The sequence below is a fragment of the Pelobates fuscus genome, chromosome 6, assembly GCF_036172605.1.
Source record: "Pelobates fuscus isolate aPelFus1 chromosome 6, aPelFus1.pri, whole genome shotgun sequence".
Lineage (NCBI taxonomy): Eukaryota > Metazoa > Chordata > Amphibia > Anura > Pelobatidae > Pelobates > Pelobates fuscus.
This window is the reverse complement of record NC_086322.1, coordinates 126122030-126140242: the sequence shown is the minus strand read 5'-3', so window position 1 is coordinate 126140242 and position 18213 is coordinate 126122030. Positions and strand designations below refer to the sequence as shown.

General features: G+C 37.7%; 1 protein-coding gene across 1 annotated transcript in view; it reads left to right on the top strand.

The window, feature by feature from the left end:
* The first annotated feature begins 6655 nt into the window (after positions 1–6655).
* Positions 6656–18213, top strand: part of RXFP1 (relaxin family peptide receptor 1) — a 351549-nt gene continuing 339991 nt past the window's right edge. The window contains exon 1 of the mRNA XM_063458232.1: positions 6656–6722. Coding sequence (XP_063314302.1) covers positions 6674–6722 — 49 coding nt within the window. The 5' untranslated portion in view covers positions 6656–6673. The remainder of the gene's footprint in view (positions 6723–18213) is intronic.

The following is an 18213-nucleotide window of genomic DNA, read 5'->3' as shown; positions in this document are numbered from 1 at the left end:
AAATATACTATGCAAACTCACTTTGTGTGTCAAAAAGGCAGAAAACATGCTTATTACCACTACACTTGGTACAAGCTAGCGGAAAAATGATCCCACGCTAAGGTTCAAAATATGCCTTTTGAAATACCCTGGGATGTGTTCTTTAAGAAATGGTATGCCTTTATGGTGTAGTTGTAATATGTAGCCTGCTCAAGTGCTCCAAAGTGGAACACGGACACATCAAAACCCTACATGAAAATTCACACTTAAAAACTTAAACTTGTCACGTCTCTTTTACAGCACTGTAACTTCACAAAATATTGCCAAAGACATACAATGGGGGTGTCATTTTACTCAGAAGACTTTTACAATGTAATCCGTTTGTAAAAAATGCCCAAAATAATTTTTTACCACATACTTTGGCATATATTGGTGAAGAAATGGGGGCATGTTAAGGCACAATATGCACTATATGAGATACCCTGTAGTGTCTACTTTTACAAATGGTGGGACTTGTGGTTTTTTTTTGAACAGTCAAACTGTTATAATACCCCAAATGGAAGCAGTGGCTCATTAAATCCGTCTCTCAAAAATCTACTGTGAATACTGAAAAGGACAGGTCTCGTATATGGCACTGTAGCTTCACGAAATAGTGCCAAAGACATGCAAAGGGGGTGTCATTTTACTCAGCAGGTGTAACTGAACACAAAATAAAACTTTGTAAAGGAATAGCACACACCAACTTTACAAAATACACATGAGAAGTTCTTTGTTATAAGTGTGTGTGCCAAAAAACAATTTTTCTCCAATATTTAGCAGAGGTTGGCGGTGAAATGACTACGTAGAAAGTGTCAAAGCAACCTTAGGTAAATAGCCTGTGATGTCTACTTTATATAAATATATACTTTTGTGTGGCAATTTTGTTTTCTTTTATGGCTATTAAGCTTACAAGACAAACATACTAAATTCTAAAATTGCTCAACATTAAAAGTTTATTTTACTCCTTGTGCTTTGTGACCTGTAACTACCAAAAAAAACTTAAAATCCCAGACACATTATATATTCTGTAAATCAGAACAACTAAATGAATTTATTTTTAATTGCTTTCTTTAACCTGCACTAATTATGTACACATTATTAATGCAAAAACTGTAAAAAAAAACAATTTTTTTTTTGCATTTTTCTGTATTTTTTTGATAATAAATAAGCATTTATATATATATATATATATATATATATATATATATATATGTTACATCAAATTAAAGCCCCTTCTGTCCTTTAAAAAACAGTATATAATATGTGTCGGTGCAATAAACGAGAGAGATGCAAATTGCAGTTGAACGCAAACAGCCAGAAAATGCAAAAATTGCTTGTGTCATTAAGCGTAAAACAAGCTTCTGAAGCTGTGTCCTTAAGGGGTTAAGAGGTTAAGGTGTGATGTTTAGAAAGACTCACTGTCTGTCTCAGAGTTTTCCCAGGTTGGAAGTGGCATTATGCCCCTCCCCTTTTTCTTGCTGCAGTGCATGCTGGGAGAAGGAGGATGTACTGATCATTAGTAAGCAGCAGCCATCTTGTCAGCAGCCATCTTATTCAGCCAACCTGGTAAGACACAGAGATACTGGTTATGTTAGGGAGCTCTATAGTGTATATAGTAAGAAAGCCTTGTATTGACTCATCCGCTATACAATAAGTAAGACACTGCCTCTGTCATGCCCAGGGCCGTCTTTAACGAGGGGCAAACAGGGCAGCTGCCCCAGGCCCAGTTACTCCTGGGGGGCCCAAAGCAGCTGCCCCGTGGGCCCCGCTGTCCGCAAAAAAAATGTATCTACCCCATGGGCCCACTGGTGCTGCACCGGGGCCCACACACTAAGGGGGCCCATTGGCTGGCCCATGCATTCAGGGCCATCAATGTGGGAATTTCTGAGCAGAGGCCCGGTCGGGCGCTGTGGCCCTTTAACAACGGCACACGGCTGGGAGGAAGTGATTGCCGTGAGTCACTTCCTCCCAGAGAGAGTGAAGCCACATGGGAGGGAGGAGGAGGCTGTCAGGAGGGTGCTGGAGTCACTCACTCCCAACTACCTCCTGAACCCATAAGGTAGGAAATGGAAGGATGGCTTTAAAAATGCAAAGTTTGCATGTGTCAGAGTGTGTGTGTGTTTGAGTATATCTGTGTGTGTGTATCACAGTGTGTGTGGCAGTGTATGTGTACATGTGCATACATCTCAGCATTCAAAACACCAACACTACACACATGTACAACCCTGCATTCAAACTTCAACACTACATTCAAGCACAGTTCTGCATTGAAACCTCAAAACTACATTCAAATACACCTCTGTGTACACCAAAAATATATATAAACACACCCCTGCATTCAAAAACAAACACTACACATAAATGCATGCTTATATTCAAACACTAACACCACATATAAACTCACCCCAACATTTAAACAAACATACGCCATACAAAAACATGCTTACATTTAAACACACAAACACTGCTCAGTACCAAATACAACCCTGCAAGCATGGGAAAATGTTAGAGCCCAAGTTGTCAAAGCACTGTTGGAGTTGCAAGACAGATGGGGATCTATCGTTTGGCCACCATTGCGATTGTAATGACAGGTAGTCCCCCTGCTGGCTGGAAATCAAATAAAAAGAATTAAAATAAGTGTAAAAAAAAATTATATACTTAGATCATATATATATTATATATATATATATGATCTAAGTATATATATATATATATATATATATATATATATATACACATATGCATACCCACACATACACTGTCTAGGTGTATTTTACTATTAATATATATATAATTATATATATATATATATATATATATATATATATATTAATATCAAATTATACGTAGACTGATACTGATTAAATATATATATAATTATTGTTATATATATATTTATATATAATATAAAAAAATGTAAATACGTAAAAAAATAACATTTAAAAAATAATGAAAAATAAATAATTAAAAAAATATATAGATGTGTGTTATTTCATTCTAACTGTATTGTGATATTAATATATATATATATATATATATATTTATATCAAAATACACGTAGAACGAAATAATATATATATATATCTATATACATAAATATATATGCATATATCACTATATATATACCTATATATAAATAAAAATATTTAAAAAAAATTATATATATATATACATATATATACACATATGTGTATATATATATACATATATTAATTCTACACATATATTTATGTAATATTTTTACATAATTAGGTATCTTAATTAATTACAATTAGCGGGACCTGCCTGACAACCCATGCCGAAAGTATAGGGAATTTAATTTGCTAGCACTATATTTAACCCTATAACTTTCCAAGACACCATAAAACCTGTACATGGGGGGTACTGTTTTACTCGGGAGATTTCGCTGAACACAAATATTAGTGTTTCAAAACAGTAAAATATATTACAATGATGATATCGCCAGTAAAAGTGATGTTTTTCACGCACAAACAGCACTTACATGGACGATATTATTGCTGTGATACTTTTTACTGTTCTGAAACACAAATATTTGTGTTCAGCGACGTCTCCCGAGTACAAAAGTACCCCTCATGTACAGGTTTTATGGTGTTTTCAAAAGTTACAGCGTCAAATATAAGGCTTGTGTTTCATTTTTTTCACATTAAAATTCGCCAGATTGCTTAAGTTGCCTTTGTGATCCTATGGTAGCCCAAGAATGAAAATTACTCCTATGATGGCATACCATTTGCAATAGTAGACAACCCAAGGTATTGCAAATGGGGTATGTCCAGTCTTTTTTAGTAGCCACTTAGTCACAAACACTGGCCAAAATTGGCGTTTTTTGCATTTTTCACACACAAACAAATACTAACGCTAATTTTGGCCAGTGTTTACGACAAAAAAGGTTACTAAAAAAGACTGGACATACCCCATTTGCAATACCTTGGGTTGTCTACTATTGCAAATGGTATGCCATTATGGGTGGAAATTCATTTCCTGGGCTACTATACAGTCTCAAAGGCAACGTAACCAATCTGGCGAATTTCAATTTAAAATGTAACACGCTATATTTGACCCTGTAACTTCCCAAAACACCATAAAACCTGTACATAGGGGGTACTGTTTTACACGTGAGACTTTGCTGAATACAAATATGTGTATTTTATTGCAGTAAAAGCAAACAGTATTATGACATTGACAGTTAAAATGTCATGTAAAACTATAAAAATAACAACATTTCTTATTTTCTCCCATTTTTTCATATTAAATTATGTTTCATAGCTAAATATTTGACATTAAATGAAAGCCCTGTTTCCCCTGAATAAAATGATATATAATAAGGGGGGGGTGCATTTAATATGAAAGAGGTGAATTACGGTTGGACAGACATATAGCGCAAATGCCAGGTTTTGTTTACGTTTTGTTCTGTTCACAACGTGTACATTTGGCTCAGTCCTTAAGGGGTTAAAAACAGCCCTGCTCATGCCTGTGCATATAATATATTGAGTAGCCACTCAAGTAGCCACTAGAAAAATGTCCACCCACCACTGAGAGCTAAAGTTTCTAATAAGAAATGAAAGGTAATCTAGTACAAGAAAAACACAAATTGCTTAGTAAAGCCCTGCATTGCTGGTATACAAAGTAACCTAAGAAAATAAGCTTGTCCGCTTTATAACACTTTATATCACAGTCACACACAGTATATCCTAAGATATTTCTCTATTTCAAATTCACATCATCTATCAAACTGATAAAACTCCAAACACACATTTCTCCAACTGTCTGTTAGATAATCAGGTGATGATATCTCGGGACATACCGTAGTATGTGACTGTGATTTAAAGTTTAGTAGACAGGGCTAGCTTCTTTCCAGCAATGCAGTGTTAAACCAAACAATTTGTTTAGTTCACATACTACATCTGTTAGAAAAGCTTTGCAAATTATTTATCTACAGAAGTTTCCATTAACAAATGTGTCAATTTTTGTAGATAAATCATTTGGAACGTTTTTCTAACAGGCTGTGATCATTTGAAACATTCATCCAAAAAATATTGAATTAAGGCCTAGGTTAGCTATCATTTCTTATTAGAAACTTTAGTTCCGAGACCTTTGTATCTCATATTGCTGTGTAAATACTTTTGGTTTTGGTAAGCTTTATTTTTGATTCTAGGGAAAATGTTTAAAGTACATAAAAACAAAACATAGATTTTATGTCTATATCAGTCCTCTGCAAGGTCTCCAATTATTTTGGTTTCACAAGTTGGATTACAAAGCAATGAATTTAATTGAGGGAGATTTGCTGACACTAGATCCCAGAGACGTTTGTATGTATGTCACACACCAGTTCTCTAGCTATAACTCGGGCACAATTCTCATACGTTATACATCTACGCTGTAATCTAACTGAAGTCTGCTACTCCAGCTAGGAGTTGCCTGGAAGTCCCTTTGAATCCTCCCTTGTCCCTATCCCGGTTCTACAATATATATTTTTTTCTCTTGATCTCTACCCAATGTGCCAGTGGGGGTCCTACCCCGTGAGCACTCATTACTTTATAGCTGTACTTTCATGATTAGGTTTTTTTCTGGAAAGTGAAAAGTATAAGATGTCATATCCTCACTTTTATATAGGAATATTGCGGAGAACATGTGTTTTTTCCTTTTGCCATATAACTTATTCTTAGACATGATTGGGCTTTCAAAGTCTGGAAGATTTGAATTTTTTTTTTGACAATTTTGCCTAATATTATGTACCAATAATGTGAATTGTTCTGGTAAAGAAAAGAAAAGAAAAGGAAGGGAGGAAGGAAGGAAGAAAGGAAGGAAGGAAGGAAGGAAGGAAGGAAGGAAGGAAGGAAAAATGAATTGTTCTGGGAAAGAAAAGAAAGAAAGAAAGAAAGAAAGGAATCTAGCAGTTACATCTCAAATATGTTGTATATATTTTTCTATTCTGTATTGAGACAGGCTGAATCTTATAGGTAACTCATAAAGCACCTGTTACATTATAAGCTGCTTCATTGGAAGACCATCTACTGGGTGTCACTCTAATTACAGAATGTATCATGTTCTGGCTGCTCCAGTTAATGTGATTCTAAATGTATGGTCTGGATATCCTGCATTTCAGCCTATAGGGATTACATTCGCTCTAGCTATACAATCTTGTCACAAACCCTGCTTCTAGTTTATTACACATTCTTCTCACTGATAAACTGCAAGAGAAACTCTCAATACAATGTAAACCCTAACACTGACATCTTCTATGCTGATTTCTATATTGTAAAGCACACATGATGATTTTTACCAAACTCAGTGTCATTAATGTATAAACAACAAGTGACAGTCACAGTTTCTGTTCTCTCTGAAACTTGCTCAGCACATGAGCCTCTTACCCTCCCATTACTGTTCTTTCACCTTCACTCCTCCCCTCTATTTCAGCCCTCTTTCACACATTCACTTTGCTGAGAGCATCAGGGATCGGTGATAAAAGGAGCACAGAAAAAAAATCAAAGAATCAGGAGAAGCCAGATACAGAGGGAGGGAGTGGTGTACTTCAATATCAGCAGCCTGGTATAGCTTGGTATATCCGACAACTGAGAAAAATCTGTCTGCAGGACACTGAGACTCCAGTCAATAGAGGAACTGCTGGCAGGCAGATATGTTACCTGGATTATGTATTTACCTCTCCTGGATCATTGGAATCAACTGTAAGTACAACACTACTAGACCTGTTGGAGTCTGATTTATTTATTATTATTATTTTTGTGTGTGAATATTATTACTATAGTTATTTCACCTGGAATTTTTATAATAAGTGACTCACGTTGCCATATTAACCACCTGTATAATTGTTCTATAATATGGCTTATTATACAGACCGCCAGAGGTAGTGGTATAGTTACCAATCATTCTGTGTAAACATTTCTGATCAGTTTGTGAGAATTTGAGAAAGACGTTGGATGTTATCAGTGGCAATGGAGGAGTTAGTGAAAGTTGCTGCAGGGTTAGACTGGAATGCCCAGCATTGCTACGTGTTTATTATTCGTTGTATTGGGAATTCATTTTATTATTTATAGGAGTGTGATGAGTCTGCTTATGTTAATTGAACATTCTCCCCAACAATTCCACCTACAGATCAAATGCCGTGGCAAAAACACATTGTGCAATAAATTCTACCCAATCCCAATAAAACTGAATTTTGTTTGATAATAAATAGGTTCTCTGCTGTCTCTGTGGCTAATGCTGTTCACATCACATCCATGCTAGAAGCATTACTCTTTCATGTGTATCAATATCACAGCTGTAACAACTACCATAAGTACAGTATTATACCATGAAGCTACAATCACCTTATTCAACATGTAACCAACATTTGTACAGCTAATCAAGTAACTACTTTGCTTGTTGGGGTGTATTCATTTGTGTAGCAGTGGTATATTCTATGTTCATTCTATCCTATGTTGAGGTAAAAGGTCCATCCTCTAATAGAGAACGTAAGGGCTGGCCTTTGTAAAATATACAAGTGAAATTAAATAATTGCAGTAGTTAAGTAGAATGAACTACTGAATGCATCACAGATACAGGAATCCAATGAGTTGGGAATATCTGGATTCAGTGGCTCTCACTAGAACAGCAAGAAGTGGACATTTTTTGCTTTTTAATAAAATATATGTTTCCTATTTTTCTTTGTGTGTTTAAATGTTGATGCTCACATAACAGACACAGTTGTAGATAGGTTCCATGCTGCTTTACAAATGTAACAGGGCATTGATCAACATCTAATGTATTCTATGTGTTAAATGGAATGGTTTGAAGTGTGAGCTCTCAAGACCGTTTCGTTAGTTGCAAGCTGTCAGTATTAATTGTAGTTGAGCTATTTTAGTTTTAAATGTAGTAAACAATCTACTTCATCTCCAGAACAATTGCAAAGTTGTTTTGTAAGATATTTAGTTTAGCAGAGATTTTAGCTAAAACAAAATATAATACTGTGAAAATAAATTATAAATACAATATTATGCAAAGTATCAACATGGGTTATTTAAATATCTTTTAGATGATGTAATTTAGGGATGAAATCCATCCATCTCTCCACATTATCTATCTATCTATCTATCTATCTATCCATCCATCTATCTACCCATCTATCTATCTATCTATCTAAAGCTAAACCAGATTTTGGCAGCAAATAAAGTCCAAGATCTAGCCCTAGTTTGTACATTTTCAAATAATGCAAAAGCTTTATTTCTTTATATTAAATGCCACTTAATTTGTAGTACCCCAAGTTTTTACTATTAAATTGGCTCATAAATAAGAATCAATCTCTGAATACAGCCTTTGTTTGGGAGTTGAAATTAGATCAATAAAAGTAGCACACATAGAACCAGCATCAAACATAAATCAAGCTGGTAATCCCCTTTTATTTCTTTCGGATTTTTAAATTAGGATATTTCTACTTGATTAGTCACATATTAATGCCTGAGTGCTATCAAGAAGCAGAGAAAAGGCATTAAAAAATGAATGTGTTGCATTAGCTTTCTTCTTGCAAGTACACTATAATTAACATAAGATGATGGACAGCAAAATAACCATCAACAACATACTTTGGGGACAAACTTAAAACCAGGGAATGGGTCATGTAGAGAGAACATTGTAATCTGCATTAGTTCTGCTGCTTAATTCCAACTGCTATATCTCATTGTACTATATATGTCAAATGATTCCCAAATAAGGCAACCCAACTGTTTTATGATATATTGATTAATGTTCTCTGAGCTTGGTAAGCAGTAAAATAAAACACGTTTAATGTATGGTATTATAGATTAGCAAATAAAGAACACTTTGTCACTTAAGAACTAATTTTCTTTCTTGGTATTTATGTTCTTTAGCTGCCGATATTTTGAACACTTGCTCTTTTTATACACTAATAATTTACAAGCTTAACGACCATGCTTCACTGGAGAATAGCCTCATTTATAACAAATAGTACAGGGCAAACAGGGATTCCTTACAAGTAATATAGAGTACTTCAATTATATTTTATGTCATGAAGGTTGGGCGTACTGTTCCTTTAATAGAATGTGTCCTATATTTTCATATATGCATATATTTATGTTAGAGTTGCTTGTTTCTCTGATGCATGTGTATGTGTGTTTCTACACAAGACAAACTATATGTACGTTTATATGTACCAAAACTCTTTACATACAGATGGGCATTCAGATTTATAATCCAGATGAATGTTCGTTGACTTGATTGCAATTTCCCCAATTACACGCTTAGTGACCTGCTACACATTAAATAGGATACTGTTTCTTTGTCCAAATAAATAAAAGTACAGCCGTGCAAAATGTACAAATATCCAGATTGCTGCATATGTGGGCATTTATATAAAATGTAAAATACATTTTAGGGAAAAATTGCTTTCTTGACTATTAAATAATGTTTTGGTGTGATACTCTTAAACATCTACATGTGACTAAAATGTACTTGGGAAGATTGTTATACAAACATAGTTTGTATATGTTACATAGCGAAACAAAGCTAACAATTTAGTTTAAAACTACCAAGTAGTTAAAGGGACAGTATAACAGCTCCCTTCAAGCATTTCCATGCAAACACTGTCTTTTCAGAGAAAATGCAGTGTTTACATTGCCCCTAGAGACACCTCCAAGTGGCCACTCCTCAGATGGCTACTGGAGGGGCTTCCTGGCTCAGCCCTGCCGTTCCTGCCACTGAAGGCCCTTCCTGGCTCAGCACTGCTCTGCATGGGGATGCTGAATTTTCCTCATAGAGATGCATTGATTCAATGCATCTCTATGAGGAGGTGCTGATTGGCCAAAATTGTGTTTGGCTCTGCCGCTTGCCAATTTTAGCCAATTCAATGCTTTCACCATGGGATTTTGATGATGACACCAAGGGAGCGGGTCCAGCGCCGGCAGACCCATAGAGTGCTGAAAATAAGGTGAGTTTTAACCCATTCTGAGGGGACTGAGGGGGGAGTGGGGGGCAAGCCACCTAAATGGTGGGTTTTCACTATAGGGTCAGGAATACATGTTTGTGTTCCTGAACCTATTGATCCTTTAATGTTACTAAAAAAAAGTTGAAGACATTTTAACTGATATCTAAGTGTAGATAATATTTGAGGTAAAGCTATGCTGAGATGTTCAGACGCACTGGTTGTTTCTGTCCAGATTCTGATCAGGTCGATGCAAGTTGATGGTCTGAAAATTTTAATTTAAAAGGCACACTCCAAGCAGCAGTGTGAGGTTTGAGGTTTTGGCCTCATAAATATTTTTTGCATGCTCTAATATTTATAGTTTTTGCATAAAAAAAATAATGTTTTGAAGAATCATGCACCATAAGCCTGCCTCTTTAGCAACACCCCCATAGCCCATAAAAAGACTTCCTTATCAAATGTTTGCACACGGCTCAGCCAATGACAACAATGTTTAATCTGAACTACAAAACAACCTATATTAGAAGAGCAGGACACCCAAGGGGATTTATAGTAAGGATATCAATACCTGTAGAACCTGTTTGTAGTTTCTCTGAAGGTCTGCGGCCAGGTTTGTGAATTAAATGCAGCTCACTTAGTGCTCTTAGGAGCTAAACTGTGTGCATTAATTTAATAAGGAAGTCTTTTTGACTTGGGGTACAGGACATACAGAGCAGCATTCTGCAATACATTGAGGGTTTTTTCAAGCTATGAAGATCTGATCACAGAAAAACCACAGCCAGTTAACGAGACAAACACTTATCATATACATTAATGTTCTATTGGTGCCCAAAGTTCCCCTTTTAAAAACATGTGCAGGGTATGGCTATACTTATCACATCGAATAGGATGCAGAGTTTCGAAGCAAGAAAAGGTTAAATATCTCTAGATCTTTACCTTTACATTCTCTCCTAAGCAAATAACATACTGATGTTGGGACCATGTGGCTAGATTGTGTGAGGTATAACCACACTGGTATATTGGTGCTTTGCCAGTACCCTAAAATTAACCCAAGCTCATTGCAATGTGACAAGTTGATCATAGGTAAACTACAAGGGATGAGCTGATGTTATAGCAATGAAGTAGGGAGTGGAGTTTGGGAAAGGCATAAGAATTTCATAGGAAATAGGGATAGTAATGTATTGCTATACATATAGAACTGATATTGATCTATTCACAGATTGGGAAACAATTAAGAAAAAAGAGGGTGAACACAGGGCCAGATTTGCCACTAGGCAGAGGCACAGGCACCTGACCACTAGGGGCATCTGTTTTCAACACTTTTATAATATGCCATTGTGAGCTAAAGGCAGCACTGTGGCCCTCCTCCCCCCTTGCTCCAGACACACAGCTTCACATCCTAAAAAATTACTATTTCATCAAGATAGAATCTTGATGAAATACTCTTATTGCAGTGTTGGAATTTCACTGAAATTCTAACCAAGACAAGAGATATACTAAGACTTTGTTCTGAATTTTTCCTACACTTGACACTTTTAGACATTTAGACATAATTTAGAAGCATATATCCCCCCCATCCATCACCATTGACTGCAGCAAATTGGCTTTATCTACAAAGGAAACCTTGGTCTCATGGGACCCTCCATACATCTAAATGCTGTACTCTTGTCCTGAAGTGTCAGTCTCCAGAAGGAGATGTAGCACGCACAAGGCACAGGCTCAGGTATGAAGTACTCACCCGATCACCGTAGAGAAAATGCTCTCAGTGATGCTCACTGTATAACAACTTCTGCAGTTCTGATATCAATCTGACTGGTTTACAGAAGACATAAGCAAATAACCATGCAATCTAGAGCACTCAAAGCCTAAACCTGAAAATAAACCCCTAATCCTATGTTTAAATCATCTTCACAACCTCTCGTGTACCCCAATACTAAATGTGACCCTACTCCAGTCCTAAAGTCAATAATCCTAAATAGCCCTTGTACTTCAACGTTAACCCCTCTCGAGCTGTTACTCATGTTAACACTAAAAACCTTATGTAATAAATATAACTGTGACATTAACCACTCTCTAGCCTTAAACCCCCTTTACCATAACCACATTTACAGAGCTGCATACACTCACTCTACTCACAGAGAGAAACACAATATATTACAAGTAGAAATAAGCACACACACACATATATACATATGCACTTGTCAAATATGAATATGTTTTCTGATGTTTTTAGGCCTGCAATGTCCAGTTAATACATGTATTAAACTTTATCTGCCTTACTTTAAGGTTGGGGAGCAGGGAGGCCTTAGATTTCTGTGCCTACGAGCACCTGACATGTCAATCCGGCCCTGGGTGTACATATAGAAGAAAGCTGACTGGATTAAGAAGGCTTAATTGGATAGCGATGAAGAGAGACTGAAATTCAAAATGAGTAATTTGGCCAAATGTGGGTGAATAGGCAGCCAACATGGATATGAGAGACAATGAAGCCAAAGAATTAGATGCTAGGGAAATAAACACAATATAAATATAATAGTATGTCTAATGTTAACATAAATTTACATAATTTATCACAGGCGATAATCTTATGTGGGTTTAAACAAGAAAATCATTTCTTAATACCTTTTCACTTTTGCACACCTCCCAAAGTATCAATTAAATATCTGGCATTCGTACACTCGCTTATTTCTAATATTTTGCCAAAAAACGTTACTGCAAAGTAAGCAATCATTCCTGTGCTTGTGTTTGCCTATATCACCATGAACTGGCATTTACAGGGTTATTTACTTAATTGAGAATTCAAAGTGAACTTCAGATTTAAGGCAGAGTAGCCGAATTGAAAGCATAGCTATTTTGACATTAAAGTTAAAATTCACCTTCTCAAGCCCTAAGTATGGGCCTGTCGGGAGGGGAGACGGACAGACTCAAAGATGCATTCCCCTTGGACTGAAGAACAGATTACTTAATATTTTTAGGTATCAAACTAAAGAAAAATGTAGAAAACCTATAAAGCAAACTATATGAAATTTATCAAATAATTTACAGACATCCTTAAGACTTGGGAGGGGAAATTCCATTCTAGGATAGGTCGTATTGTAGTTTACCAATGATTTACTACCTATTCCATACAATACAAATACAACTGCCCAAGTAATTTCTGAGAAATATGTGTCATTTACTCACACAATTCACTTGGTAACGCAAAAAAGTCAGAGTAGCAACAGAGATTTTATAGAGGACAGTTACCTCTGGCGGTCTTGGATTCCCAAACCTACTAGCATAATCTAGAGCCACATTGTTAACTACTACAGCGGCCATTCATCACCTAATGCTCCGCAATGGACGCCAATTGAGGCATCGTGGTCATATCCAAAGTATCCAACGATTTAATTGCTGCTAAATCTCACGGCCAATACTCTATCCTAATTCTCCTTGATCTTTCTGCCGCCTTTGACACTGTTGATCATCAACAGCTTCTTCACATTCTTCATAACTTTGGTCTACGGGATACTGCTCTCTCCTGGTGCTCCTTCTTCTTCTCTTTCAGTGTTTCTTTCTCTGGTTCTGTCTCTTCTCCCAAACCCCTCTCTGTCGGCGTCCCCCAAGGTTCTGTCCTTGGCCCCCTATTATTCTCTATCTATACTGCCTCCCTTGGTAAACTCATCAGCTCCTTTGGCTTCCAATATCATCTATATGCAGATGACACGCAAATCTACCTGTCCTCCCCTGATCTCTCTCTGCCCACCTTGACTTGTGTTTCTGACTGCCTCTCTGCTATTTCCAACTGGATGGCTGCTCACTTCCTTAAACTCAACCTGTCCAAAACAGAACTTCTAGTTTTTCCTCCCTCAAGTGCTGCTACTCCTGTGTCTGTCTCCATCCAAGTCAACGGTGCTACTATCACCTCTACCTCACAGGCTCGCTGCCTAGGGTTTTTTTTCGATTCTGACCTCTCTTTTACTCCCCATGTCCAATCGATAGTCAAATCCTGTCGCTTCAAACTCAAGAACATAGCGCGCATCCCCCCATATCTAACGCCGGACGCGGCTAAGATACTGGTTCATGCTGTTGTTCTCTCACGCCTCGACTACTGCAATCCCCTTCTCACCGGTCTTACATGTTCCCAGCTTGCACCGCTGCAATCTATAATGAATGCGGCTGCGAGGCTTATTTTCCTGTCCGGTCGCACCTCCCACGCCTCCACGCTCTGTCAGTCCCTGCATTGGCTTCCAGTTAGATATAGGGCCCAATTCAAAATTCTGGCGCTTGCTTACAAATCCCTACATAATGCTGCTCCAACATACCTATCCTCCCTCATACACAAATATGTCCCATCGAGACCCCTGCGCTCAGCCCAAGACCTACGCCTATCCTCTGGCCGGATCCCCACCTCTGACGCTCGCCTTCAAGACGTCTCTAGGGCTGCACCTATTCTGTGGAACTCCCTTCCCTCCTCAATCAGACTTTCACCCAGCCTCCACTCCTTCAAAAAATCTTTGAAAACTCACTTCTTCATTAAAGCGTATCAGTTAAACTATCAGCAGGCTTCTCATCCCCCACCCCATGACTCCTCTCCTGCAACTGTCAAAAATGACCTACCAAGCACTCGATAAACCCTTCTCTAACAAACTATTTAATTCCCCTACTTTAACCCTTTGTGTCACTATACCCCACTCCCTCTAGCATGTAAGCTCATTGAGCAGCTCCCTCAACCCCCTCTGTTCCTGTACGTCCAGTGGTCTGATCTCAATTATGTGTCTGTTAGTCCACCCATTGTACAGCGCTATGGAATTTGTTGGTGCTATATAAATAATAAAATAATAATAATAATAATATCCAGTGCAACCATATGTGCCCACGACAGCATGACTTGCTGCCACCTACCCGCCTATTATTACATGTCCGGGACCTAACCGGAATAGACCTAATGAAATTCTCACAGGTACTACTGGCGACCGCAACAAAATCAGTAGCCCTATTCATCCCTCACTAAATCTAAAAGCTTGGCTACAACATGGAATAACAACCATCTCTCAACTACACCAGGGGAGTATACTGAAACCTTTCCGCAAAAGGTATCTCTCTCTGCTATAACATGGTAAATAGAGCAACCAGCTTTTGTGATTTATAAAGGTCTCACGTCCTGTGCTTTCCACCTGGAACTACAAAAAAAATCCTCTACAGATAGTACCTAGTACCGAAAATAATCCACTCTATCTGGCCAATCTTCTCCAACAAGTGTTGGAGGTGTAATGGTGAAATTGGTTTTATGTTGCAAATATGATTAGCTTGCACAATTGCACAGTAATTCAGCCCTTCTGGCTTAAAGTGGCAAAACTAATATCAGAGGTTTTACAATCCCATTTTACATCTACATCAGAGGAGTGCATTTTATTCATGCTACCATCAAACCAGCTAAAACTGCACCTTCCGGTTATTTACCATATATTATTATTTTTACTATATATATATATTTTTTTTACATTCTTTTTTTTGGAAGTACAAAGCATAACAATCATGATTATGTAGACATTTCACATGAGAATAAATGCCACATCGTGGAATATTGAATATACAGCAGGATCAAAGATCTATTTCGGAATAACGGAGATATAATTAGAGAAGCTGTAACATAAAACTATGTATAGGTTCAAGATATATAAACCACTGGATGAATAATCCATGATAGATGCTCAACATGGTACCATGGTAAAACATAATAGAGTACTATAGCATTGCTAAACAGCCAAAATATTGCAGTCATGGTGTCCATCAAGATTATGAAACAGACAGTCTGGCTGTTAGTGAGATCTGTGGGAATTCAGCAGATGCCCAGTGTTGGACAGCCCAGCCTGTGCCACCGTCAGCCTCTCCGCTGGTCCCCTTCCACCCAGTCCAAGAACTCTTACAATTCATCAGTATATGCCTCAGGGTGCCATCTCTGCCTTCTGCTGGAGCTTGTAGCTGATGAATGTTGCACTGCCGTTGCCATGAGTAAAAGGCCTCTGTAGCAGGTTGGCCATGTGGAGAGTGAATGTGCTTGCTGGCCTGGATTCGGAGCGAGTTGTAGTGCCTCTCTGGGAACACGTGGGTGATACCCATTCAAGCGCCCTCGGCCTGCAGGATGGATCCGAGGAGTTGCAACTTGGCCAGCAGGAGAGGAGGTAAGTCCATAGGCTTTGCCCAGAAGGCCGCACAGATCTGATCAAACCCAAGAGTATTGGTTCTATATGTAGGGATGACTGTGGGCAGACGCCCATGGTCATAGGCCCCAACAGCCTTATCAGGAAATAGCCCTCAGATTCAGCAGTAGACTGGAGTGCTTTTCCAGGAGACTGCATCAATATTCCAGTCTGGACTGGGATATCCCCTGCTGGTCCAGAGAGGGAACAGGGCCTTAAGCAAGCAAGCCCCAAGTCAAGGCTGAGGATCAGCCGCCTCCTCCACCTCGAGTGTAGCCGCAGGCCACAGGTAAGTCAGGCACTTGCTGGAACCTCCAGCTTCAGGCTTAAAATTGACAGATGATCGGAAGGGTGCTCCCCAGAGTTATATGCAGGATTTAGGCCACATATGAAGAAATTATGGCCAGTTTGTAACTTAATAAGTATATTCTCCTGAGGTGCTCCAGCACCATTCAAACCATCTTGGTCGGCTGTATTTCTAATACAAAAACCTTTCATCAAAATATACACATGCCTCCCAACCAACCCAACTTGGGATAGTACTGATTTTTTTTCAGGGCAGATCTGTGTCGCTGGTCCACCCCTTTAGCCCCCTCCCAGCAGCATCCCGCTTCAGCCAATGTTGAGGAGTATGCATAATGTATTGATTTAATGTAAATCTTCAACTTAAGAATATGTATTTTGCAAACATTCCATAAAACTTACAGGCAAGTGTGTATCTAGAAAGTGAAGGTTAAAGAACTGTCTATGTACTATATATTAATATCTGCTAACCTATTGATCGCCAGATTGTGAAAAACTCGACCCCTCTGTGTTTCACCCACCTAATAAACCAAATCTATTTAAACTGGACCTATTAGTCTATGTTTTACCAACAATTTGACTATAAACGAATCGCAATACAGGCCAGAAAAATATGTGCCCATTCCAACACCAGGGTCGGGTCCCACAATATGAATAATCTTGCTGCCACAATATTAACTAATTGGCTAACCCGCTGGGTATACATTCCTGCCCAGCATACGGCCCACACACCTCTTTAGAGATTTATAACAACTACGTTTTCCAAACTTCATAGGTAGCCTTGCTCACTCCCACTCGAACAAACTTAAATGTATCTGAACCACTACACAACATGACCTTTAGTATGGGATAGCCACCTCTTGTACATACATTTCCAGATAAAAAGTGCATATATCCTGCCGATGCCTATCCTGCCCTGTTCACACATAACTAACAATAACTAACCCTCTAAAGCCTACATTAGGTGGAAGCTTTGATGATGATGAAACCTTTAATAACGTACACATGGATGTATATCTAATGTTATAACCCAACTTCTATATATCTGCTTTTTCTATCCCTGATCTTTACTTTTACTTTTTCTTTCTCTATACACAATTGTAAAGGTTTGGTTCAAATTATGTATTGAGTGTAACTTTGACCCATCTATGTATCATATCGGGTCTAAACGCTCAAAGAATGGCAGCCATGATTACTCTTCCTTGTATACTACAATGCTTCCATTGCCTTATGTAATGTATGGTATGACAATATGTGAACCAATAAAAATTGTAAATTTGAAAAAAAAGAAAATATTTCAAATTCACCTTGAATTCTCCTTTAGTAAATAATAATATGACACATGGCATGATTTGGTTGGCAGCTGCCTAAATCATTATTGTAATACATTAATACATGACTATATTAATACGTTAATACATTAAATACAACTACAAAATATTGTTTGGATAAACAATGTTTTAAGCAACTGCAATAATGAGTTACTTTGGACTAGTATGGACCTCTTAGTGTATATTTAATTTGAATGAATATCAAAACTGAAAACTTGCATTGACTGGTTATGATATGTGCATAGCATTGTGCGGTGCTTACAATTAACCTAGTTCCATGTGATGTGTGTTGGGTTGCTGTTTTAGATGCTGCTAAAAGCGGTTTGATTGCAAATAAGTTGCTGTAGGCATTCTTATTTTTTTTCATAGTTCATATGACTCAGAGATCATGGGAATGATAATGTTTTTATACTTCTACCCCTCTAAA